This window comes from Strongylocentrotus purpuratus, unplaced genomic scaffold (genome assembly GCF_000002235.5).
Source record: "Strongylocentrotus purpuratus isolate Spur 01 unplaced genomic scaffold, Spur_5.0 spur5_scaffold_9, whole genome shotgun sequence".
Lineage (NCBI taxonomy): Eukaryota > Metazoa > Echinodermata > Echinoidea > Camarodonta > Strongylocentrotidae > Strongylocentrotus > Strongylocentrotus purpuratus.
In genome coordinates, this window is record NW_022145615.1 from 30,918,422 (window position 1) to 30,943,979 (window position 25,558).

The window sequence follows — 25,558 nt, forward strand, 5'->3', positions numbered from 1 at the left end:
TTTGAATTTTACAAAAGTGTGAATTATTTATTCATAGAAATCTTTCAAAAAACCATCAGGGTTTACAAATTCATGAATATATATAGTGTTGTAGAAACTTCTAATATTCCTAGTGCAGCCCTTATAATTAAATTCATTATCAAATTAGTAATTTTACTGTTAACTACAGGCTCTAAACCGAAAGATTTGGTAGCACAATGCATACAAATTATACATTTTTAAATTAAATTTGTTGCCAGAAGGATTGAATTAATGTCATCTCAATTTCACCATACAGTTTATATGAAGAAGAAAACACCTTACAACAATTTATCCTTAAACAGTAAAGGAACGCTCTGTACTTCTGAACATTACAATGCTGTCAGAGAACACAATAACTAATATCAATAACTTTTTATTTATTGCAGCAGTAGATACCGATGGAACATACTTCATGCTAATAGCTTCCAAAGTATGCTCTGAAACCTTAAACTTTTCAGGTATTGCAGATCAAAGGAAAAAAAATGCTATCAAAAGAAAATAACTATGTTTGTATATATGATCAAAACACTGTGATACAATTCTTACACTTGCAGAGAATAAGTAAATCATTCTCTTATTTGGAATGTACATTTTACGTGTCAGATAAACACCAACAGTCCCATAATACACAAATTACTATGCTTCAATTACACAAGAATTGTTCAAGTTGCAAATATTCAACAACAACAAATTCTCTCGATGTTTTCAAATTTCTAAGGTGCCTGCTTGTATCATATATCTAACTGATTAATGACTACAGTTAATCTACTTTGTGAGGTGCATGTATGATCATCATTCAACAGTTATTTTTTCTCCAAATTTGACCAAATACATGGCCGAGCAGTTAGCCATCAGATAGGTCAATTCACAATGGCACTGCCTCAGTACCTAATATCCCTCAATTATTTATCACGTTTAAACCTAAATTCATTCAAAATCAAATAAAAGATATCTTGCTCAGGTACTTTTTGACCTGAGAAGATTGACAAGACACCAAAATTTAAAGAGTCTCTTGAAATTCCCTCTATACTATTGACACTATTAAGTATTAACTTCCAAGATATTTGTAGTGCCTTATTTTTCCATGAATGTCTGTGATTTCACACATAAGGAAATATGTAACTGTTGTTTTGTTTAATAAGTAATTGTTAATCATTGTATTCTGTTTGTTATAGCACTTAGAGACTTCGGTGGTAAGCGCTTTATAAGCACTGTTTTTATTATTATCATTATTAATATTTGTGGACATTGATTTCAGTTGACGTCTGTTTTCTGTTTTCTCTTGTTCTATATTGCCTCTAATGAATTTGCATCATCGTTTCATAAATGGTAAAACGTACAATAAAAGTTGATTTACAGAATTGATTAAGATCATTGAGTAAACATATACACCTGTTTTCACCCTCTTTGGAAAATATATATATTATCTGAAATAAACATTGAACAATAGAACAGAAAACATGATAAGGCAAGGCTTGCACTGGTGTAAATAAGTAGAAAAAGGCAATTACATTTTATTCTTTCGACTTTTTGATATTTAAAAGAAATCTACACCAACTATATTAGAAAATACTGGAAATCATCTGATTTGAATGCAATATATACATGTACATATAAAGTAAAATGGATAAATTGCATGTGATAAAATCAAAGAAGAATTGGAAAAACAAAATAACAAGAAAATAAATAACATGATGTTTGTATCTAATCCCATAATCACATACATGTAAGTTCATGATAACTACTTAAATGTGTACCAGCAATGCTCTTTGCTTCGATATCAAATATCATTTCATCACTTTCTTATTTTCCCTATACGAGTGCATCAAGTCTTCAATCCAACATGTAGTGTCAACCATTTAACTTATCACTGATATCACCTGAACATAAGCAGCAAACATACAGCAATACATATAATAATTGATGTGGGACTGAGTGAGTGGTAATTGATTTATCACCACAGGACACAAGTAAAATGGCTTTGTTTCATGGCTGAAATCTCTTTGGCTGCCAAGTATTTGGATTAGTTAAACATTTTACCCAGCATTCAGCCTGGATACGTACATGGCTCAAGTCTTATTTAGATCCCATACAAGAATTATACATGTGTACACCGACTTAGAGCTACAATATTTAATGAGACCGTTCTAACATTAAGAAATCTTCCAAAACTACGGTCATTAAAACGTGTGATGGTAAATACGCACTTACATGGTGTGCTTAGGTGCAGCTGGAAGACCTCTGTTAGCCAATCATGGCTTCTAAATAATTACCTGAAGTTTATGGCTTCTAAATAATTAGCTTAAGTTTTTCCGCTGGCTTTCATAATTTTAGGGTAGAATATCAGCAAAAACTTCAACTGTACACTGATGTTAATAGATAAGTTGTTGTCTATATTACACATCAAGTACAATACTTACATTTCTGCCGGTATCGACTTGAATACCGGTCCCAGGTTTCAAGACTATGTCTCTATCGATTGAGCCATTGTACGTATTATCATCTTCTGTGACTTCTTATGATTCATAACTTTGAGCAAGGAGGATGAGCAATAGCTCCATTCATAAACCATCGCCCAAATGTTCTCATGTAGAGGTGCCGCAGTATAGTGGATACATCACCGGACTGTGGATCACATGGTTCCCAGAGTCCCCCCGTCGCACCAATGTCCCTTGGCAAGACATTAATCTACATTTGCCGCTCTCCATCCAGGTGAAGTAAATGGGTACCCAGTAGGAAGACATTCCTTGAATGCTTTAGTGCCTTATAATGGCAGCCCATCTACAGTCTGGGTATTAAGTGCAGTAGAGTATTATTCATGTCTAAATCTCTGATGACCTATTGACTGGTCACTGCTGTATAGGGGTCATCCTATGTCTAGATCTCTGATGACCTGTTGACTGGTCACTGCTGTGTAGGGGTCATCCTATGTCTGAATCTTTGACGACCTATTGACTGGTCACTGCTGTGTAGGAGTCATCCTATGTCTAGATCTCTGATGACCTGCTGACCATCCATGGGAATGACCCTCTCTGCTTCATCTTTACTAACCCTGCAGACCTTCTGGTAGGCAAAGTTGAGAGCCTGAAACAAGACATGACAAAGAAATGCATTAGAATTCCGCAAAAACCACTGGGACAATACATGGTGAAATGTAAAATGGACAAATTAAATGTAGAGAATATCATTCTAAAATACTGCACTCGCATTAATCTAAAGTCCCAACATTGATGCCATATAACTTTTTACAAACTCAAACCAAACTCACATTTGAATATTAAAGATGACATATACAGTAAATCATATCTGCCAAATTGATTTGATAGAAAAGGAGAGCTGACTATGTAACGAACATATATTTACTGATCTCGTCATCCTCACTAGAAACAGGAGGTCCCAAGTGCGAAGGCATTAAAAACGGGAGGTCCCAAGTGTGAACGCATTAGAAACAGGAGGTCCCAAGTGTGAATGCATTAGGAACAGGGAGTCCCAAGTGTGAATGCATTAGGAACAGGAAGTCCCAAGTGTGAACACATTAGAAACAGGAGGTCCCAAGTGTGAACGCATAGAAACAGGAGGTCCCAAGTGTGAACGCATAGAAACAGGAGGTCCCAAGTGTTAACGCATTGGAAACTGGAGGTCCGAAGTGTGAACGCATTGGAAACTGGAATTCCCAAGTGTGAACGCATTAGAAACAGGGAGTCCCAAGTGTGAACGCATTAGAAACAGGAGGTCCCAAGTGTGAACACATTAGAAACAGGAGGTCCCAAGTGTGAACACATTAGAAACAGGAGGTCCCAAGTGTGAACGCATTAGAAACAGGAGGTCCCAAGTGTGAACGCATTAGAAACAGGAGGTCCCAAGTGTGAACGCATTAGAGACAAGGAGGTCCCAAGTGTGAACGCATTAGAAACAGGAGGTCCCAAGTGTGAACGCATTAGAAACAGGAGGTCCCAAGTGTGAACGCATTAGAAACAGGAGGTCCCAAGTGTGAACGCATTAGAGACAAGGAGGTCCCAAGTGTGAACGCATTAGAAACAGGAGGTCCCAAGTGTGAACACACCTAGTGCTTCCAGAAAATGTGACTTCCAGCAATTATTCAATTCAATTCAATTCAAAATTGTTCATTTCAATTTCAGCGAATACATTAAAAATACTTTTTTTAATATATTAAAAAATACATGACATATAGGTATATACTTAAACATGACTTTGAAAAAAAATATTACAGTATAATACAGCACAAATTTTACAAAACTTACAATGGGAATTATTATCATTGTAAGTTTTGTTTTGTTTCCTTATTTTCACATTGCTTGCCAAAATTAACTAAATGCATTTAATGTAGAATTTGACAGATATTGAAACACTAAACCTTTTTATGCAACACTTATATAGGATGGTCAAAATATAAAAGCTTATTTTCATTCAAACGATTTTCAAATTGAATTCACAAAGGCCACAGTGCTCTTGAAAGAAAAAGAAAATGGGTTGAACTATCGGATCTGGGCCAACTCGGACCCAGGGACAACTCGGGCTGTTGCAAAACTGTCATTTTTTGGTCATTTTACCCTAACCCTTACTCTAACCTGCAAAAATGACTGTTTTTGCAGCGGGGCCGAGTTGTCCCCGGGTCTGAATTGGCCCGACTCCGATCTATCACATTAAACAGTGTAAACAATACCTCAGGTAGAGCGACATCCATCATGTACCGTGTACTAGACAAGGGAGATTCGTCACTGGTCAAAAGATTCTTCAAATAGTCCATGATAGCCATTCGCTGAATAAGCAAAGGAACAATAACAATAATATTAATATTGGATATTTAACTATCACATATATCCACCATGCATGGTGCTCAAGGCGCTCCAACTCATTATCCAGATTTTTTCTGCTAGGCAGCCGATTTCGGCGCTCACAGCATTCAAGGAATTCCTTCCTACCGGTACCAATTTTACACCTGGGTGGAGAGTGGCAAATGTAGATTAATGTCTTGCCAAAGGACATTAGTGCCGTGGCGGGACTTAAACCGCGGACCCTGTGATCCACAGTTGGACGACTTATCCACTAGACCACTAACACCTCTAAAATTGTAGCATTGGATCTTTATAGCTCTCACATCTATCACGCAAGGTGCTCAAGGAGATCTGACATTGCGTCAACATTGCTCTGGCCCTTACTAAGCTACTGATTCTTTCTTACTGATACCAATGTATCACCTGGGTGTAGAGTGGCAAATATAGATTAATGTCTTGCCAAAGGACACTAGTGCAACCTCAAGGCTTCAACCAAAGACCTTTGCATCTGCAGTCAGTGTATAAATCAATTGACTACGACACGAGAACGAGACATAATAAGACTTAAAGAACACCACACTGTTCAAATTATTTATCATTGCCTCATTATTATGGTGTATTCCTGGGCCCGTTGTATAAAACAATACCATTGATGGTAACTTTGCCGTCAATGGTAACTACCATGGAAACCTTAGATTTTGATTGACTGTTGAGCCTTGTTACCATGGTAATTGCCATTGACGGCAAAGTTACGATCAATCGTAAGTTTTATGCAACGGGTCCCTGATAAAGCTATTTTTTTTTTTTACGTACAATAGAAGTATAACCCCATCCAAATATTTCTCATAAATTTCTAGAGGAACTGGTAGCAGAGATCCCACATTCGTTCCTGGCTTTATTCTGTCAGAGATACAAGTTCAGGACTTGGGTTGTGATTGGGTTTTAGGTTACGTTTGGAGTTGGGTTTAAGGCTTTCAGATAGTACTTTTGGCCAGGGTTAAAAGTTTGATGAGTGTTACAAATTGACTGCACAACAACCATTGCCTGAACATGTATCATATAATCCTAAGCCCCGTATCATATAATTCTAGGCCCGGTATTATAAACAGTTGCGATTAATCACAAAAGATATAGGAGACTGAAAACCTGTAATTGATAAGAGGACTTGTGATTTATTTGGATCGATCGCAACTCTTTATAAGGCCTAAAAAAAAATGATATTGTATTGCCCTTTAGGTGCCAAAACATGGGTCGGTCGGTCGGAAACCTTTATTTTTTTGTTAAACTCCCTCTTTTTTTTAAAAAGCCGATCGTCGGTCGCAAAGGGCAATACAACATCTTTTTTTTTAGGCCTAAAACAGGCCCTGGTTTATCAAAACAAGACACACAGATTTACAAAGAATCCACATCTATGCTACCAACTAAACCATTACTCTGTGAATGACTGACCTTGTTTTCACTGATGAGGGCGCCACAGGATCCCCATTTGAGTCTTCCTTTGTCGTTTGCATTGCTGGAGAGAAACCACTGGTGTCTGACGCTAGCCACCGTGCCATGTTGGATCCCAAACAGGTATTCCTAGGTTTAAAATGATAATAATAACACTAGTAATGATGATAAATGGTCACATATCGAGGGTTCAGTGACACAAAGACGTAATTCCATATTTTTAGTTTTTTTTTTTATTTTTTTTTTACAATTTACGAAACCTTCATTCATCGTAGATACTTGTCGCAATTATCACAATTATAATCTCTAGAATACGAGATACAAATACAAGTCTCTGTAGTCTATGTCAAAATCCTTGTTCAGTGGTTGATGGCTAAAACCAAAGTCCCTATGACTAGCCAACTTTCCAAACAGGAAAGTTTGGGGAGAGAAACAATGTTGGGATGGGTAATTTAAACATGATTACCGTAAATCTCTGTGTATAAGGCGCAAAAAAATTTGAAAGTCGGGGGTGCGTCTTATACACAGGTACAGAATTTTTTTTTTTTTTTAATTTTTTTATTCTTTTTTTTTAGTTTCGATTTTATGGCGCTATGCCTGGCAATGTCTCCCAGCTCAGTAATCAGTGTGTTGACTCACCACTCGGAAACTACAACAACACTCAAATTTGTCTGTCATCTTGGTTTGAAAGTAATCTTTCTAATAGATCTCAATATGTAGTTTATAATAATAATTCCTCAATTTTTTTTTCTATAACAAATGGTGTACCACAAGGTACTCCATTGTCAGAAATTTAGAGGATGCTATTCATATCATGCATGACTATTGATGTTTGGCATCGAACACAGTGCTTCTGCTAGGTGATGTGATGAGGCTGGTGTGGGACGCTTGGTATCATGAAGCCTTAGAGTCTGGACCTGTTTTTAATTTACATTAATGATCTTACACATTCTTCTACAACGACATTGTTACTATTATTTGTGACAAGTTCATAACTTCAACTGCACCTCGATGTAAAATGAAGGTCCTTCCCCTCGTGGGTTTTCGGCAACAAAACAACAACAAAACAAAAAAATAGGGGTGCGCCTTATACACGGAGATTTACGGTATGATTGGTCAATGGTCATGGTTGTAATGGTATTATGGGGAGTGGCTATGGAGAGTGCAAGTGACTGGGGTTTGGGCATATGAGTCATAGTTCTAAGAATGTGGTTTGATCCTTGAAGCTATAACTCTGGGGTGGTCATTAATCGTAAATAATTGTTTATAATAAAAAGTAATGGGATAATTGGGTTCTGTTTTATCATGGAGCAGGTGGGAGAAAGGTGAATGAAAGGTGAATGACTGAAGGGAGGGGGGAGTGATACAAGTACTACATAACAATAATGACTATTTGATATCAAAAGAAAAGTGTGGGCTTTCCAGGAAACACAAAGACTTGACTCCACCCAACACCCCATTGAAGTCAATAGCTAGTGAAACATAAACTTAACTCCTTAAGGCCCAAGTGCTCAGTGACTCATAAACCACTTTTTCTCAAAATGGCCAAAATGGAGTTACGTCTTTGTGTCACTGACCCCTCGATATGTATACCACCTATATTACTAAATTGCTAAAGCTTTACACTGTAATAACCCTAGTCATTGATTCAATCGATATTCCGCATATGATAGTGCACACGCTCTGCTCCCGGGGAGTATCCCGTGAAGCACCATATTACCAGTACACACATGCTATTTACATCCTACCAGGTACCTATATAACACCTGGGTGAAGAGAAGTACATGTAAATGAAATGCCTTGCTTACGGACATAAGTACCATGCTGGGGATCAAACTCACAACCTCTTTTTGTTGGTGATGCTGACCTAGGTGTTCCATCTTTTATAGTGTCAGGTCATATTTTAGTGGAAGTGTGTGTGCTCTTCAGGCCACATCTCTTGACACATTTCTTTCAAATTTTCTACAGAGATGCATTATACTCTTAATAATAATAATAATAATAATTATATACCTCACTTAAGAAATCCAGCCATCTGATTGGTCGAATTGCATTCATAAACTTCAACTGTTCCTGTAAAATTCCCGGTAACCATGCATAAAACATTTACTATTTTTAATAACCATGGTTATTAAAAAAATAGGTCAGCCTCCATGGTTACCCCATAGGTTTACATGTTAAAAAATGGTTTGAGCGATCGAGGATACCGTATGTGTGCGAAGGATTGGTCGGTAATTTCAATACAATTGAATCTCGATCGATCTTACCGACAATTTTATCTTGCATTGTTGACATGAAGACGAAAATAAACTTCCAAAAACAAAAAAACAACATCTGCCGATAGATCTTGATCTAAGTTCGTGCCAATATGCATTGCAAAAGTAAAAGAAGGGTGCTTTTGCGAAGCATTCATCACGCCGAAGCCGGTTTCAATCCACTTTAATGTATATATTGTACAAAACTGCCAAGTTCGTGAACAGCGCGCGATGGCCGAGTGGTGTAAGGCGTTGGTGTAAAATTCATCACTCATTGTACGCGAGAGTTCGACTCTCACCTTCGACAAAAAAAAAAATATTTTTTATTTTTTATTTTTTAGTCTATTTTTTTTTCGGCATATAAAAGTATTAATGACTGCTTTAATATTCGAGAAATAGTTGTTTTCATACGCTCTCGGGAAGGTTACAATTGGGCTATTCCCCTCGGCAAGCCTCGGGAATAGCACAATTCTAACCTTCCCTTGAGCGTAATAAAACAACTATTTCTCTCAAAGCAGTCATTAATACTATATAATAGCCTAATAATAGTCCACTCCAAATTTTATTAAACCGAAACGGAAATTCTTTTTGCCCAATTGATCGTGAGCCCGGCAGCCACTGAGCAGCGCCAGATCGACGTTGCTCTATCCCTTATTGTTGAACGCCAAACAAGGTAGCAACAACTCCCATCTTTTAACGTCTTTTGGTATGACGCGGCCGGGGTTCGAACCCACGACCTCCCGGTTGTGTGGCGGACGCTCTACTGACTGAGCCAACACTCCGGTACACACATATTGTTTTGGTGATGCTGCTCCTAGTCTTCACAATAGTCCAAGCCACTAGTGGTGATCTCTACGCCATCCCTTTGTTCCAGGGAGGGGAGAGGGATCTTTGTCCCTCCTTCGAACATAAGGATGACACACAAATCACTGCCAGTGCTGGGGTATACAATTGCATTGCGCAACAATACAGATTGCGATATTTCTAGTTATGCATCTTTCTAGTAAAGTATTTTAAGGTGAATGAAGAGAAAGAAGAAAAGAAAGAATAATGATATAGCAAGCCAAATGAATTTCAGTCATGTGCCTTCCTGTACGTTGCAATGAAGAAGAAAAGAATCTACATAAATGAGTGTCATTTTCCTTTTCCATAATCTAAGCCGTTGTAGCGCTATGGACTACATGGCATCACTTGGTTTACTAATAATTTTGATGATGGTGGTATTTTAAGGGAGAAAATGCCATGGATTTGCCCAATAAGGTGTACTGTAGTCATAAACTATTTTGGGTAAAGCACATGATGTTACATATCACTATGAGCTTCAAAAGTTTGTATTATTATTGTCAAAGCTTTAGCTCTGCCAGCCATTGCCAGCGCACAGTTCAAATACTATTCACTGGTCTATAAAGATGCACATAGATTTTAATGATGGGCATGATACATGTTGGATGCTAAACTGCACAATATTCTTCCTGTACTTGGTCCAAAAAGCTCACCTCGTTGTTCACAATGTGGAAGTTGTAATTAATTAGTTTTCATTTGTTCATATTTCATACAGTTTCACTTACCTTCGTCTGTTCACTTCTCATATGCTCAAGGAGACGTTTCTCTTTGCGTTGCCATTTTCTTTTCCTACAGATAAAAAAGAGAGGACAAACTAAACAATCAATTCACAACCAAAAAGCGGACAGTAATTAGATGAGATTCATACACATGAGAGCTTCATGATGCTATTGAAGATGAAAATAGCAATGAGCAGTAATACAGTGATCACTGTAATAAGCCTGCGCATTAAAAAAATTACCTATCAGTTTCTGTAACTTTTTTGATGATCCAACCACTTTGTAATCTCCTTTAGTGTACTTTCCATTTTAATGGCTTATCTTTGTTTGCAAGAAATATTTTAGCACACACTAGCATGAAAGTGATTCAAGATATTTGTTTCCATTTGTGTTTTATTACTGGAACTTCATATGACCCGGCTGGCTAAAGATAACCAACTTACAGTCTTGTGATTTCTTTGGAGTTTCCATTGCAGCTGTTCTTGACACTACTCCGACTATCATTCAGGCTTTCATCCTCCTCCTCATCCTCATCCTCGTCGTCGTCGTCATCGATAACAGGCTGGTTGATCTTTGGACCATGAGAGGGGTATTCTGGGCTACTATAACCTACGACGAGGGGTGGAGACGGAGGGGATGTAGAGTGAGGGGACGGAGGCGGAGAGTCAAAGTAGGCTTTAAAGAAAGAGACAAAAACAAGTCAGGCATATTAAAGAAATTTGTGAGGGAAATAGAATGCCAGGTTTCCAAAATTTGTTAAACATCCAAATGCACTACTTATAGCTACTTGCGCCCGCTATACAGCCAACAATGCCTAAGCGGTGCCCATTGATCCCCCATGATGCCTTTTTTCTTATGTTTATTGAGAGCTGATTTGATGAGATAACCACCTGCCAGCGCCCTTGCAGGGAGGTCTTATCCCTCCATGCCAAACTAATGCAGAGGGGCTTTAACAAATGTCACTTGTAAGTATCAAAATATAAAGTATTATTGAAGGTAAACCACAACAGAAAAACAGCTGTGTAGAATAATTGTAATATTGCTCCACTTCCTGTTTTAGCACACTTTGAACATATATCACTCAATTTTCCTTGCACTTCAGCTGTTTGGTCATGTCAACACGATTGATCTTTCAAACTGCTTTTGGCTTGCCATCTGGAGCGTGCTTTAGGCACTTCAGAGCTAGATAAAGATAATTTCAAGGGATATATGAAACTAGACTAAATTTATCCACAAGGTATAATTCTAGTAAAACTAATAAAGATGCTATAAATGGCTAATTGGATTGGTTTCACAAGAAAGGAAGAAAGAAAACAAACATCTATTTGAAAGTACTCAACTCACCATCATTTGGTTTGAAGAAGTCTTCATAAGAGTTCACTTTACCAAGACCTGTTGAATGAGAAAAAAATATTGAATATTCATACATTATCTAATATTCATGAACTTTAATTGATATGACAGAAGAACAGAAGGTCATATGTTACAGGTCCTAGATATTCAAATAAAAGTGGTTGGATCATGTACAATTTCACTTTTATATGCTTGAGAAAATCTACCGAATATTGTAAAGCAAATTTGGCTGTTTTTTTTTTAGCCAGAAGGGTGTTCAGTATGTGTTAAAGAATATGAGCTAACATCCTTCTGGCTCAAAACAGATAACATATCATTTAGGATGTTCTAATCTTTCAAGGGCGTTTCAAAGTTTATGAGTTAACACTCAAAACAGACGACATATCAGTTAGGCTGTTCTAACTATTGAAAATATTTTGAAGTGTTTTTATCACACTACTTTGTGAAGCACATTGTTAAGCACTTTGTAACTGAAAGGCATAGGTGCTACTCCAAATACTGTATGGATTGGATCAGAAAGATATTTTCACATGACCTTTGTTTTTGTTTATTTTGTTATCTTGCGAAACTGGCACTCAGTTGAGATTGCTTTCAGAGTACACAATAGCTTAAACCCATAAGGTATACATTGTTCTACAACATGTCCAGTCATCAGTCATGATGCAAAATTATTATTTGTGAAAAGGGTTTTGAGCCGACCAGAAAAATTAGTAGCTGTTTCGTGGTCGAGTGGATATGTGGATCACAAGCTTGAGTGAAAACCAAAAAAAAAATTCCCCTTCCTTTTTAATGTTGAAGTTGATTAAGAAACATAAGGACATATCAAGGAAAATTGAGGTAGTAGATACCATACAATTAATTTACAATAATTAAAATAATATTGAATAGCTTTTTATCTGTGGGATATAGTATAAGGGTATATCACACTCGTTATGAGGATATTTCACTCATCGTGCCGACTTGTGAAGTATGCTCATCAGCTTGTGGGATATACCCTTGTTTCTCACTCCAGACCATTCAATATTAAATAAACTATATAATCAAAGCATGAACAAGTACACAAAGTTGAACTTTAAACTATTGTAATATGGGTACATCTAGAGCAAAAGAAAATGGGGAAAACTGAATGTAGTCACAATAGGACAATTATGAGAGAGTTTTAGAAATTATGAAAAAAATCCACTGTATGAGGGGAATTAAATAACATAGAAACTCACCGTTTTTCATGATGAAGTCATTTGCTCTCTCGACAGCCGTGTTGAATTCAGTCACATGTTTCCCCTTCTCCTGTGTAAACAAAAAGACATGTAAATGTCAATATAAATACATGTAATTGTACATGTATCAATTCAATTTCATATTCAAATATTTTTGACAGCAGCTTATATTGTTTGTGGCTTGAAATAAACTGAATTCATTACATCTACCGACATAAACGGTACAGATTAACTCAAAAATGTTGAATGAAATTCTGCCCCCCCCCCCCCCCATGTGCATTTTGAAAATAAATACATTTTAGTCGTTTGTCTGCTTTCTGCAAGACATGAGAAGTGCAATCAATATTATGCTAACAGAATCGACTTTCAAAAACTGAATTTAGTTCCAGGAAATATAGAATAAGCCTAATGGATGCTCATTTTTCAGGCAATTTCATTACATTAAATTTAAGTTTCTAGGTATGCTACCCTATCTACTTATAACACAGAAACTAAAATTTAAGAAGTACTTCCATATCCTGCACTTACTGGGCAATTAAGAGAAGCATTTAATCATGTGTATATTGTGTGAGCGTTACTGAGGCCATGCATTCATCACATGTAACACTAACATAACACTAAAGATTCTACTGTACAACCATTTATTGTAATTCTACATGACAGACAGAAAGAGGGGGAAACTGAAGTGAATAGAATGGCACTTTGGTAAACTCCAATCCTAGTGTTAACACTTAATGTAACGTAGGCATGACACCCTAACTTTTTGTTCCAAATACCATACAAGAAAGGTCAGTTATTTGAGGGGGTTTTGTAAAAATGATAAAATACTCTATCTATAATTACCAGATAAGTTTCCTTCTCTCTGCAGTTATATTGCTTCAGATATCTGGAAGATTTTCTGTATAATAAAAAGAGGAAAAAAATCAAATATTCTTTATATAAATCATTGGAGATATTTAGTACGGGTAGGCTTTTGCTTACATGTTTATAGTTTTTTTGTTTGTTTGTTATATTTTGTGTTGTTGGTTGTTATGGGGATTTTTTTTGTATCATTTCTTTTTGTTCTGTTTTGTTTTTAATTTGAAAAAGTGTCATTTTCCAATTGAATCTAAGCTATCACAATACACTAAAAATTGACAGAGAAAGATTGTAGCTAAGCTAAAGTTCGCATTGGCTAGTTCAAGGACATGGTGAATATAGATGTAAGTGTATCGGTGTGTTCTTTTCATGTTTTGTTTTTCTATCTTTGTAGTTTTTTTTATTGGGTATTGTGTGTGTGTGTGTAAATATGATCAATAAACAAAAGTAAATATATTCTGAAACCCAGATCACACTCTTGCAATAAACTTTTTCTTTTTGAAATCCACACAAATTTCAAAAGCCCTTCAAAATTTTTACAAATGATGGACACGAATGTCATTTCATTCATTCATTCATTCATTTCCATATGAGGAGGTCAGCTATGGTTTCACCTTCAGTATTAAAGCTTGTGTATATATACATGTATAGCGACATCCTGGTTGTAGTGAAGAAACACTTAACTAACCAGTAATGGACTCTATTCATTAATCAAAACTGACAACAAGCCCTTCACATGAAATACAGTTTGACAAAGAGTAGTATACTAGTACTTAAGACTTTAATTTCACTTGTCCTTTCTTCCATTCTTTGAATAAACTGAGTCTTTGAGAATTAAAAGAGATCTTGGCCCCCATTTCATCATATAAAATATTATCAATAACAAGGGTCAGAACTGCTCCCAGCCAATCAAATGCATTTATTTCAATAGCTTATAACAGTTCTTTTGGCTTGTTATTGATGTCACGTCCAATGAAACAGGGCTCTGGGTTGGCTGTCCAATTCTGATATGAGGCCCGTTCACACATAACAATTAGTGTGATTTGGATCGGATGCAAAGGTCCATTTTAAAATCACACTTTTTTTCTGTAGGTGTGAATGCCCCTATTATACTCACACTTGAAAGTACTGTTCTTTCGTTTGATTCGTTTTGAAGACGTTGTAAACCCGCCTGGACACGTTCTCTCCAGCCACTTCAATCACCTACAATGAGAAAAGATATACAAAGAAATTAACATCTTGTACGTATTGTGTATTCTAATTTTTAAACATTAATAACCATCTTAAAATGTGTACAAATACAATGCAGGGAACAAAATTTACCTGATCCAATTTTGATCAATCTGAGAATAGAATCATGCAAAGAACATGAATATTCATCACATTTTATCCACTCACACTACCAAATCTATCTCATCAACATGTATCATGAATATTCATATTCTATCCAATGTATACAATGAATGCAAAATGAACGGCATAAATCAAACAACAGTCAATGACATACATTTGTATCATATAACATGTACACATGTACCAGTGCATTAGCTCTGATATCTGCTGAGAACAATAAAAAAAAAAAAATTCTGGTGATTTGGTTGACATTTGCTCTAGACTTCGTTTTGTCAAAGATGCACTGTTTAGCTCGGGCTCTGAATTTGATTGGGTTTCAGGTCTGGTTTGGGGTTAGGGTTAGGAATAGTGTTGGGTCAAGAGATGCAGTTGAGAGCTTTTACTTGTGCTGGGAATCGACTAGAGGAGCATCTATCATATCTCCAGACCAGGGGAGTGTTTCACAAAGACTATGGCAGGCCATTCATGCCACTGGTTGCTCCGACCATTGGTCTCTCAATGGACGTCACATATCGACAGAATTTACTTTTTTGTTGATAATTCATTGTTGAATAAATAAAGTTACTTACATCATGTGTAAACTTAAATTATATTTAAGACGTGGACTTATACTACGGTAGGTATCAACAAATTTAAATTCTGTAGATTTGTGACCTTGGATCTGTACGTCCCCTGAGAGACCAATGCCAGTAAATGGTGAGAGCAAACAGTGGCATGAATGGTCTGCAATAGTCTTTGTGAAACATTCCCTGGTCCAACTTAAGACGATCTTAGTCTTTGTGAAAGACTCCCCAGAGCACTTACAACGGCAGGCCATCTTGATTTGTCTTTGGAATCTTGTGCCCATACTACTTCACCAACATTGAAGGCAGGTGGAAGATCTAGAGAGAGGGAAGGAGGAAAGTACAACATTCTTTATCTCTTACGAAACTATTATCACAAAATTTGCATTAGTTCAAATAAACAATTCATATAAACAATTGCTATGTGACGGTGTCACGGTCTAGTGGATACACTCAAAGAAAGCTCAAAGAAGTTCCCTTTTTTCACCTCTGATAATTATTGCCCTATTTACTTTGACACATGCTCATATCAATTATATATATTCCTATTAAGTTTTATAGAATCTGTTTTCTCCAATTCAAATAATTAATGGTAATTTATTATCAAAAGGAGAAGCAACTAATAAATTACTCTAGAATTTGAAATTACTCATAGATATACACAGGTCTATGGATTTTCAAGAGACATTCCGCAAAAGACAATAAAATCGCTCATTAAACTGCCAGCAATTTATTCAAAATAGTTAACATTATTTTGAATAAGATTTTGAATTAAAGTTACCCTACAATGATGAATGATCTATGTACAGTAAGTAACATCTACAAATTTAAACAAAGTAATATTTCCTGTTCTTATCAATAAGTACCAGTAACTCTCTTTCAACAGTGCTGCAAAACAGAGATAAGTGTCATCATAAATCACTCTTTATGTATACTGTCAAGCAAAATCCAACCCAGCATAGAAACTTTTTCCTCCTTTTAATTCATAATATTCTCAATGTGAGTTTCACATCTCATACTCCACTCAACTTCATTAATCAAAACTCTAGCTTTGCAAGGAAGGAAAAAAAGAAAAAGGAAAAACAATACATTGACTTAACCATGACAAAGAAATGAAGGAAATAACCCACAAATTATTGTTTAAAAATGCTTTACTGTTCACAGGAGCACTTTAGGATTTGGTGTTTGTCTATTTTCAATAATTGTTATAACTTCCCATATCTTCATTCTTGTCTATTGAACTTTGGCTGAAAATTAAATCAGGTCTTTAGTTGCTGCTATCTTGTAAATCGCTGATTATTCTCACTGCATGCTTATTGGCACTTAGCCAATTACATGTTAGCAGCATTGATCAACTACATGTACTTGTAAATAAAGATAAATATATCTCATGAATAAATACTGTAGGCAGACATGAAAATAGGTGTGAAAAGGTTTGGGCTACCTTTAGTTTTAGAGTCTGGTGTAAGAACAGGATTCATCAACTCGTCATCATCATCTCCACTACCCTCATCATGAGATACACATTCAAGTCTGAGATAAAAATGAAACATCAAATACTATTAATACATGTACATCCCTTCCATATGTTCCATAAATAAGCCAGTTATAGTTAACCATTTGGGCTTCTTCGTGATCTACCGTAATCATTATCAATTTAAATCACTAATTTCAAGCACACTTACATTTAAGATTCTGCTTTGTGCAGCTGAATCACATTTATTAACTGTAAATAAAACATGTTTTGACAGTTGCATATAATTTGAACTATATAAATTTAAACTATATTTATCTAAAGACTGGACTAATCATGCTGTAAGTTTACAGATCTAGCAGTGTACAAAAGCAGATACTGGAGTGATTAGTTAAGCAAAAATCAATAATTGATACATGTATAAATATTCCACACACTAATTGATGTTTAACTACATGCTAGATTCCAGAACATAAAAGGCATTTCCAGGAATATTGCCAAAGAATGATATTATTGGTACAGTAGTTCAAAAGATTAGTTTACATAGCAAATATGCCCCCCCCCCCCCCCCCCCCCCCCCCCCCCCCCCCCGGAGTGAGGAATACAAAGTCTTTTCACCCTGATAACTACAGTGTGTTCATATGTAAATACATTGCAGACCTATTAACCTTGTACTTAATCCAGGTCTGTAATCTTCAAATCATAATTTGTGCTGTAAATGATACTTGTAAATCAACAAGTCTTAATTTCATCTTTTACATTGCAAGAACTTCATTTAGTAGAATATGGAGTCATACCTTAACATGGCTGCATTCTGTCCTGGGCTTGAGTCTGAAAATAAAAGATATATTTATAACATTAAATCTCCAGGTTGTTTTAATAGTGACACTTGAAGTCTTAGAGATATGTTCTAATGGTGCATACTTTCAAGGTTCAAAGTTTGATTTCAATTCACATCCATAAAAACACATTTTATGAAGGTATAAAATACAGAATAATGTATATATAGAAAACAGAGAACACACACAAAATGGAAACATGTTTACAAATATACCAGAATTATAAAAAGTTAATCAATAGAAATGAATTGGGGAGACTACAAATAAAACTGTAAGGTTCTTTCGAGGCAGTCCCTGTTATTAAAAGATACATACATGTACATATACAAGTTCCAACAATTGTCTATAAGAAATATAACAATTCAAAAACAGTGTACAAAACATAGTAGACGTACTAGACGTATAACATACAATGTACATATTTTGCACAGGAAGAAACAACTTCATACATAGAAAATAACATATGTCTAGAGTAAACATGAAATAAGAATTAATGGCCCTATACTGAATCATTCTAAAGAGCATGAACGAAAACAAGGAAATACAGTGCATCATACATGTAAATACCATTCAGGTTATTTCATTCATTAAATCTGGTATGTTAATTGCCAAACAATTACAATAATAAAAAACTTTTTTTTTTTTTTTCAAATCAGGTACAAAGCTCTTTGAAGATTTCCTGTTATCCTGTACTGAGTCTCTGCTTCCTGTTTCTTTTTGGTTTTTATCTTAGACAATAGATTGGAATCCACATGCTAAAGGTGTTTATCTGGATACTTGCCACCTACATGTAAACTATTTACAACATACAATATCCATGCACATGATCAGAAATTTGGAACTGATATAAAGACTTCTTGCAAAGAATCTGTGATTAAGTTCTACAGAAACAAGAAAAAACATAATTTAAACATATAGTCAAAAGCCCAACCTAAATCAATTATGAGCAATTAATATACTGTAAATTATCTGTGTGTTAGATGGTAGACCAGAGACTGTAGACAGTAGATAGATTCAATAACTTTGACTTGCATGGTCATGTGCAGGGTTACAAAAGGAGGATAAGAACGCAATACATGTAGACATTTCTATGAAGAGAAAATGAGATTGCCCTCAAACTTGGCACACCAATCAAGCACTTCCTCCTCTTTCCTTTCTACATGACATGCATGTAGGTATCAATGCAACTGCCTAATTCTACATGTATTTTTAAAGTTATAAATAGCAGATAAAAATGAAACCAGTCACCAGGGTCAGAGAGAAAATAAAATTCCAACAAACTCAAAGACACAGCAAACAGAGCCTACTGTAGATCCACAAAACATGGCCAAATATAGTACTTCTAGATTTATTGCTGCTTCCAAAGTCTGAAATCACACATAAAGCAGGAAGTGTTTACTCTTTCAAGATACAGGTATGCCAAAACACTAAAATTTGTCTATCCTGATTCCTCATCAAATGACCTTTACTGAGCTCCAACTAATATTCTTTTATGTGCCATGATTGATTTTGGAGAGATTTTGCTGTGCCTGGTTTCTAGGGGGAGGGAGGGAGGGATTAGGTTTGTTTGAATGTCAAGTACTTTTACAATGTACCTGATACAAGACTTTACATTGTTTGTAAGAATCTGGGCTAACTCGGCTCAAAGACAACTCGGCCCAGCTATAAAAACGGTCATTTTTTGTCATTTTACCCTAACCCTAACCCTAACCCTAAACCTAACCCTAAACCTGCAAAAAATGACTGTTTTTGCAGCTTGGCCGAGTTGTCTTTGAACCGAGTTAGCCCGACTCCTATTGTAAGTATACACTGACCTGCAGTCAGATTGCTTGGTTCATCTGCTTGCCTGCCGCATGATGACGATTTTCCAGACTTCAAAGACTTATCACCTCCCGGAGAACCACCTGGGATCTTCCTTTTCCTTGACTGTCGAGCCTTGGGCACCCTGCCCTTCCTGGAGGATGCTCGCTTCTTCTTAGAAGCCACCGTCTGATCCGTCTGAATGGACTCTTGATTCTCCTTGGAGGATGGTTGTGAAGCAGCAGAATCAGAGACTCTCTTCAAAGCCGATGCAGATGCTGCAGTCAGGATATCAATAAGGGCACTTGCAGATTTTCTCGCTCTGGGTCTACCCCTCCTAGCTTTGCGAATGGTTCTCTTCTCCGGGGGTGTTGGTCCATCAATATTTTCAATGTTTTCAGGTGCTTCTTTGTTTGCCGTGCAAGAACCACCATTCCTCACTTCATGTACTGTTTGCAGAGGAATTTCTACCGGGGCATTGGAAGACGGGTTGTTCTGATCATCCATCACATCAATCTTATTCCCTAAACACTTCAGCTTTTTTGATTGTTCACATATCTTACTTCCCTTCTGTGTTCTTTTCAATGTCTTCTCTTCTTTTTGATGATCAGTATCCATATGCTCATTGCTTATTACAGTTATTTCACTTTGTTCCTGGCTTCTTCTCTGTCTGTTAGATATTTTAAGAACATCATGACAAGGAGAGGTTTCTTCAACACACGCTTGTTTCAGATTAGAATTGCTGGTTTGATCTTCATTACTAATCCGCTTCTCTCCCTCGTGATCTAGGTCTGGTTCTGGGATTGTTGACTCAACTCTCTCCTTCAGAGCGTCCTTAACATTCAGCTGCATTCCTTCTCCTGCTCCTGAGGCATCCTCCAAAGTCTGACAAGAAGCAGATCCCTTGCCTCTGAGGCTTTGTTTCCTGGTCTTAGACCCAGTCTTGGACCCAGAAAACATAGGAGCACCGGTAAATATCTGACTACTAACAGTTTCACAATCATCATCATCATCATCCACGTCTAAAACAGAATTCTTATCCAAGCTCTTAATGCAGCAACTTTCAATCTTTAACACTGACCTCCTTTCCTTTCCCTGTAGGGAATCTTTCCTTACTTTTTCATCTACCATCTTGCTGTTAAGATTCTCATCACAAACTGAGAAAATAGTGTTGCTCTTCGGTTGGTCCTCACCTAGATCATGATCGATTCTGTTCCTTTTTCTTGGTGAAGTTCGCCTTGGAACAGCCGGAGTTATTTCTTCTTTGCCCTTTCGTCCTTCCTTACATGTTATCTTTGGATCTTTGGAACATGCAATCGCTGACTTCTTTGAAGGTGTTTTAGGCTTAGATTTAGGACTGGCTTCCTGGAAGCTGGACCTTCTTTTTCTGGTTCTAAGTGAGTATGATTCAATAGCAGGACATAGTTTTACTGTATCATTTGTTTGGCTCTCTCCTGTTTCATCTTTAGAAAAATTACTAGTTGTTGGGAGCTCTGATTCAGATGGTCTCTGGTGTTCTTGGCCGTTCGGAGTCTCACAGTTTCTAATATCTAAGAATGATAAATCTTCCAATTTATTGTGTTTAATTGCATCCTCGTCACATGTTCTGCACAAATCATCACCAGACAATGTTTCACACCTTGACAAATGTTTAGACTGCGTTACTTTTGCTGTTGAAGATCTGTTGTCCACATTTCTTGCTTCTGCTGTCCCTGGTGAACTGCATTCTACTTTGCTACTGTCTACTAACGAACTGAGTTCACAGTCTCCAGTTGACTGACATTTTAAGGCTTTATTTCTCAGAGACGATTCAGTATTTTCCCCTTCATGTCCAACCCGAATTTCATCATCATCATCATCAGAATACTCATCCACCTTGGTACAACCAGAATCTCTGGTCCAATCTAATGAATCAGCGTTCCCAGTGTCAGGAAAATCATCTTTAAAAGCCTGGCAGCTTTCCATATTCTGATGAGGATCTACAGACGGATGGTCACCCGACTGGTTCTCACTGCTAACTAAATTTGTGTTGGGACATGATGCTTCTGGCTCCCCATCTTGTCCAAATTCACTGTGTTCTTGCATATTACATCCATCATCGTCTTCACTTAGAACTTGAGCGTCTACGGCCGTAGAAGACCCGACATCCTCATCATCTAGTTCAGCTGTCATTGGACCTTGACCCACATAGAGTGGGCTGTCATTATCAAAGTTGCAATTAGAAATGGCGGTGTCCTCCATGTCTAAGTCATGCTACCTATAACCAGTTCCAATATGTAGATTGTCAAAGATGAGTTCTCGAAATAACCAGGTACACCAGGAAGTCTGTAAACATAAAAGAACAATAAAAAACAAAAAATAAAGCCTTGTTTCACTACATGAACTTTACATAACTATCTTGATCTAAGGAGACACGAACAAACAAACTACATGAAATCATTAGATACATTCTCCCAACCAACCTTTGAATTTTCCCAACCGTTTTTCAATGAAATGACACATAAAAACAGGCTTTAATAAACGTTCAAACACGTAAATGTTTGGAATGGCATAAGAGCCAATTCATTGCTTTGTGACACTTCACATTCACCTAAAATGTAATTAAATTTATAATAATATAGATTTTAGGAATCGATCAGATCAGTTTTCCTAGTTTTTCTAGCATTGAATTAGTCACTACTTTAATAGCACCATTTTCTCTTATCTGAAAAATGTTACCAAGTCCCTTTTAAGTTCTAACTTTCACTCAAATCTCAAATCTAAAGTGCCCATATCCGTACAGTGAAAATGAGGCTGAGATTGGATGAACGTAATGCGCATGCGCTAAATGTAAGCTAAAGTTCTACGTGGTGGGTACATGTACATGTAGGTGCTAATCACGTAGAACTTTAGTTTACATTTGGCGCATATATGCGCATAACGTTCATCCGATCTCAGCGAATTGCAGTCTCATTTTCCTAAATTGGCACCTACAACTTACAAGGCCCCTTCTTACAGCGCTCAATGCGAAAAGTTCTACGTGCTAATCTGCTATTTGAGCATTTCACTTTCAGTGTTCGATGAAAATGATCAACGACAACATGATGAATGGAATGCATTAAATTCAAAGGCAAAAGTCAGAGAAGGAATAGTCTAGTCTATACGTTTGTTAAGTGCCCAAACACGGGACGCCCAACCCCCATAAACAATCATGATAAATGCTTCCGGCTTTACAATATTTTCTAACACTTCTTAAAATATATTAATACAACTTTTGACTATTTTGTGAAATATTGCCATTAATTATTGGCTTAAAAAATTGCATGTAACAATTAACATGTGTAAACTTCTTCAAATTACTGTTTTTTGTTTAATCAATTGTCCATACACACAACACCCATAGGCCATAGACATAGTCATAGTGCCATGCCATACCTAGACCGAAAGCTTCAGTCTCTATAAATCGTCGATTGTTCCACTGAGACTACGTCTGGCTCCACTGGACCTCTATAACCGGAGGTCTAGTGGAGCCAGACGTAGACTAGTCTCAGTGGAACAACCGACGATTTTATTATAGATTAGAGACTGAAGCTTTCGGTCTATGCCATACCTTACCTTTGTCCTTGCCTGTGAAGCTCTTAATTTTCGACTTCTAAGTTAGTTAGAGGCAAAATGAGTCCATAACAAACAACAAAACTCGTCTGACATCGCATCGGCTATGCATCGAGAACGTACGGAACGGACAGCAGCTACATACGATCGACGGGCCACCCCTGGGCCTGGCTGTTGGGCGGAACTCGAGCTGGACGAGTGCTAATACGTAGGCCTATACCACCGTGCTGCTCGACATGCAGGGTCTCGATTCACTGCACAACTTGTTTACTACGTTACGTGAAGCTAGCGAGCTCGCGTGAAGATTGGGTACCGTGAAGATTGGCTCTTGGGTGTTGTTGTATTTGTGCACGGAATTTTTATTTCAACATGAGATCAAGATCGAGAAGACACAACGCAAAGCTCTGCGACTGCAGTTCCTAAAACGAGCGGGCATAATTATTATGACATGGTCATTAATTTTGAGGCCGTATTATTATCACTTGTGTCCTAACCATGAGAAAATAACTTATCTAGCTAGACCTACAATGCTGGACGGGAGCTTCTAGGGCCTACAATAAATTAAAGCTCGAGACGAGTGAATGCAACCACGTCCCCGCCCCCCCCCCCCACACCCCCCAAAACACCGATTACCTTATGTTTTTGTAGGCACTTTCCAGGGGCAACGCCCCGGCGGGGATTAAGGGGGCAGAGCCCCCTGAAGCCCCTGGGTTTTCATGCTTTTTAAGACCCCCAAACGCCTAATTTTGCATAGTTTTTTTTTTCTATTTTTTTTTTTCAGGCAAGTTTGTTGCGAAATTTATTGTTTTCTGCCTAAGCGCAAATAATTTTGAAATTCAGAAAAATACGTTCTGGTCTATTTCGGAAAAGCAAAGTGCAATTTAATGCAAATCGCGCCTTTATAAAACTGTGAAATAGGCATGCTTTTCACAATCAGACATTTATTTATTTTTTCAATTAATCGGAAAGTTCAAACTACTCTCACTTCGAGGTCCGGGACCCATGTCCCACGTCAGCCTCATTCAAACATATAGGGTCCATAATTATGATATTATTAATAGTATAGATCAGGGGCGTAGACAACGGGGGGGATGAGGGGGATGCATCCCCCCCACCTCACAAGGTGGGGGGGATGGCATGTACAATCATCCCCCCCCCCCAGGTTTTGGGGAATGATATTTGCTTACTTAATAAGTCATAATGATGATAATAATAGTAATAATAATAATGATAACAATTATAATATTAATAATAATAATAATTATGATGATGATAATAATAATCCTCATCATTATTGTAATTGTGTTTATTGTTATTAGCCGCATTCACACGTTGAAAGCCAATTCAGACGGTAAAAAAAAGAAAATCTTACAAGTATTTTGTGGTTATCTTGTGGTTTGGAAACCACAAGATAACCACAAGATTAAACAGGCGCGGATCTACGGGGGGGGGGGTTTAGTGGGTTTAAACCCCCCCCCCCCCCCTTGGGCGGCCCAAAAAACAAAAAAACAAAAAAATGGAAAAAAAAAGAAGAAAAAAAAAGAAAAAAAGAAAGAAAAAAGAACGCATGCTGGAGAGAAACCCTTTCAAGTGCAAATATTGTGAGAAGATATTCAACTCATCTGGTAACTTAACCAAACACATGATAACTCTGGATATAACCATGGAGATATAACTGTGTATTTAACTGTTGCTTGATTTAGAAAGACGTTATCATGCACTGCTTTTTATGGTCTCCATTGTGTTAATAGATGCCAGGAAAACATCACTTACGGGGTTCAAATAAACACCCCCCCAAAAAAAATCGGCTCGCCGCTTTGCGGCTCGTGGACGATGCTCCGCATCGTCATTATTTTGGTCAACCCCCCCCCCTTAGCAAAAAGCTAGATCCGCCCCTGAGTCATCCCCCCCAGGTGCACGAACCTGTCTACGCCACTGGTATAGATACAACTAAGGCACCTCTCCCCTCCTAAGCTTGCTCACATAAGTGACTTGTAGGTAACTTTATCATAAGGTGTAGCCAGGCGCAGAGGGGCCGAGCGGACCCTGCCCCCCCCCCCCCCCGCAAAAAAAAGAAAAAGAGAGAGAGAAAAAAAGGGGGGAAGAAGGAGATCGGGGGGGCAAAAGGGCCTTGCCCCCCCCCCCCCCCATCAAAAAAAAATAAGAAAGAATGAAGGAAAGGGAAGAAAAAAAGGAAAAAGAGGAGATAAGGGGAGGAAAAAAGAGGAAGAAGAAAAGAAAAGAGGGGGATATTGACTTGCCATTATCCCGCCAACAAGTTGTGGATCGGGGAGGCCAAAAGGCCCTTGCCTCTCACCCCCCCCCCCCCCCTCCCCCCGCCCCACCAAAAAAAAGAGAGAAGGAAGGGAGAGGGAAAGAGGAGAGCTAAATGGGAACAAAAAAGAGGGACAAAAGAGAAAGAAGAAA

At 37.4% G+C, this 25,558-nt stretch overlaps 1 protein-coding gene across 2 annotated transcripts; it reads right to left on the bottom strand.

Moving 5' to 3' along the window:
* LOC100894103 lies at nucleotides 1-23,730 on the bottom strand. 2 transcript variants are annotated; one of them, XM_011673646.2, is made up of 14 exons: nucleotides 23,135-23,730; nucleotides 19,555-21,865; nucleotides 17,699-17,732; nucleotides 16,872-16,960; nucleotides 15,669-15,745; nucleotides 14,629-14,714; nucleotides 13,497-13,551; nucleotides 12,654-12,723; nucleotides 11,428-11,475; nucleotides 10,527-10,758; nucleotides 10,090-10,153; nucleotides 6,267-6,395; nucleotides 4,706-4,801; nucleotides 1-3,105 (listed from the first exon to the last, which is right to left on the bottom strand). In XM_011673646.2, exons 2-14 carry the CDS (start codon nucleotides 21,779-21,781, stop codon nucleotides 2,998-3,000), a joined length of 3,315 nt encoding a protein of 1,104 aa, XP_011671948.2. In that variant the 5' UTR covers nucleotides 21,782-21,865; nucleotides 23,135-23,730; the 3' UTR covers nucleotides 1-2,997. The 2 variants fall into 2 exon arrangements, with proteins under 2 accessions (XP_011671948.2, XP_030832421.1); XM_030976561.1 differs by having other exon boundaries at nucleotides 23,130-23,730.
* Between the last annotated feature and the right edge of the window lie 1,828 nt (nucleotides 23,731-25,558).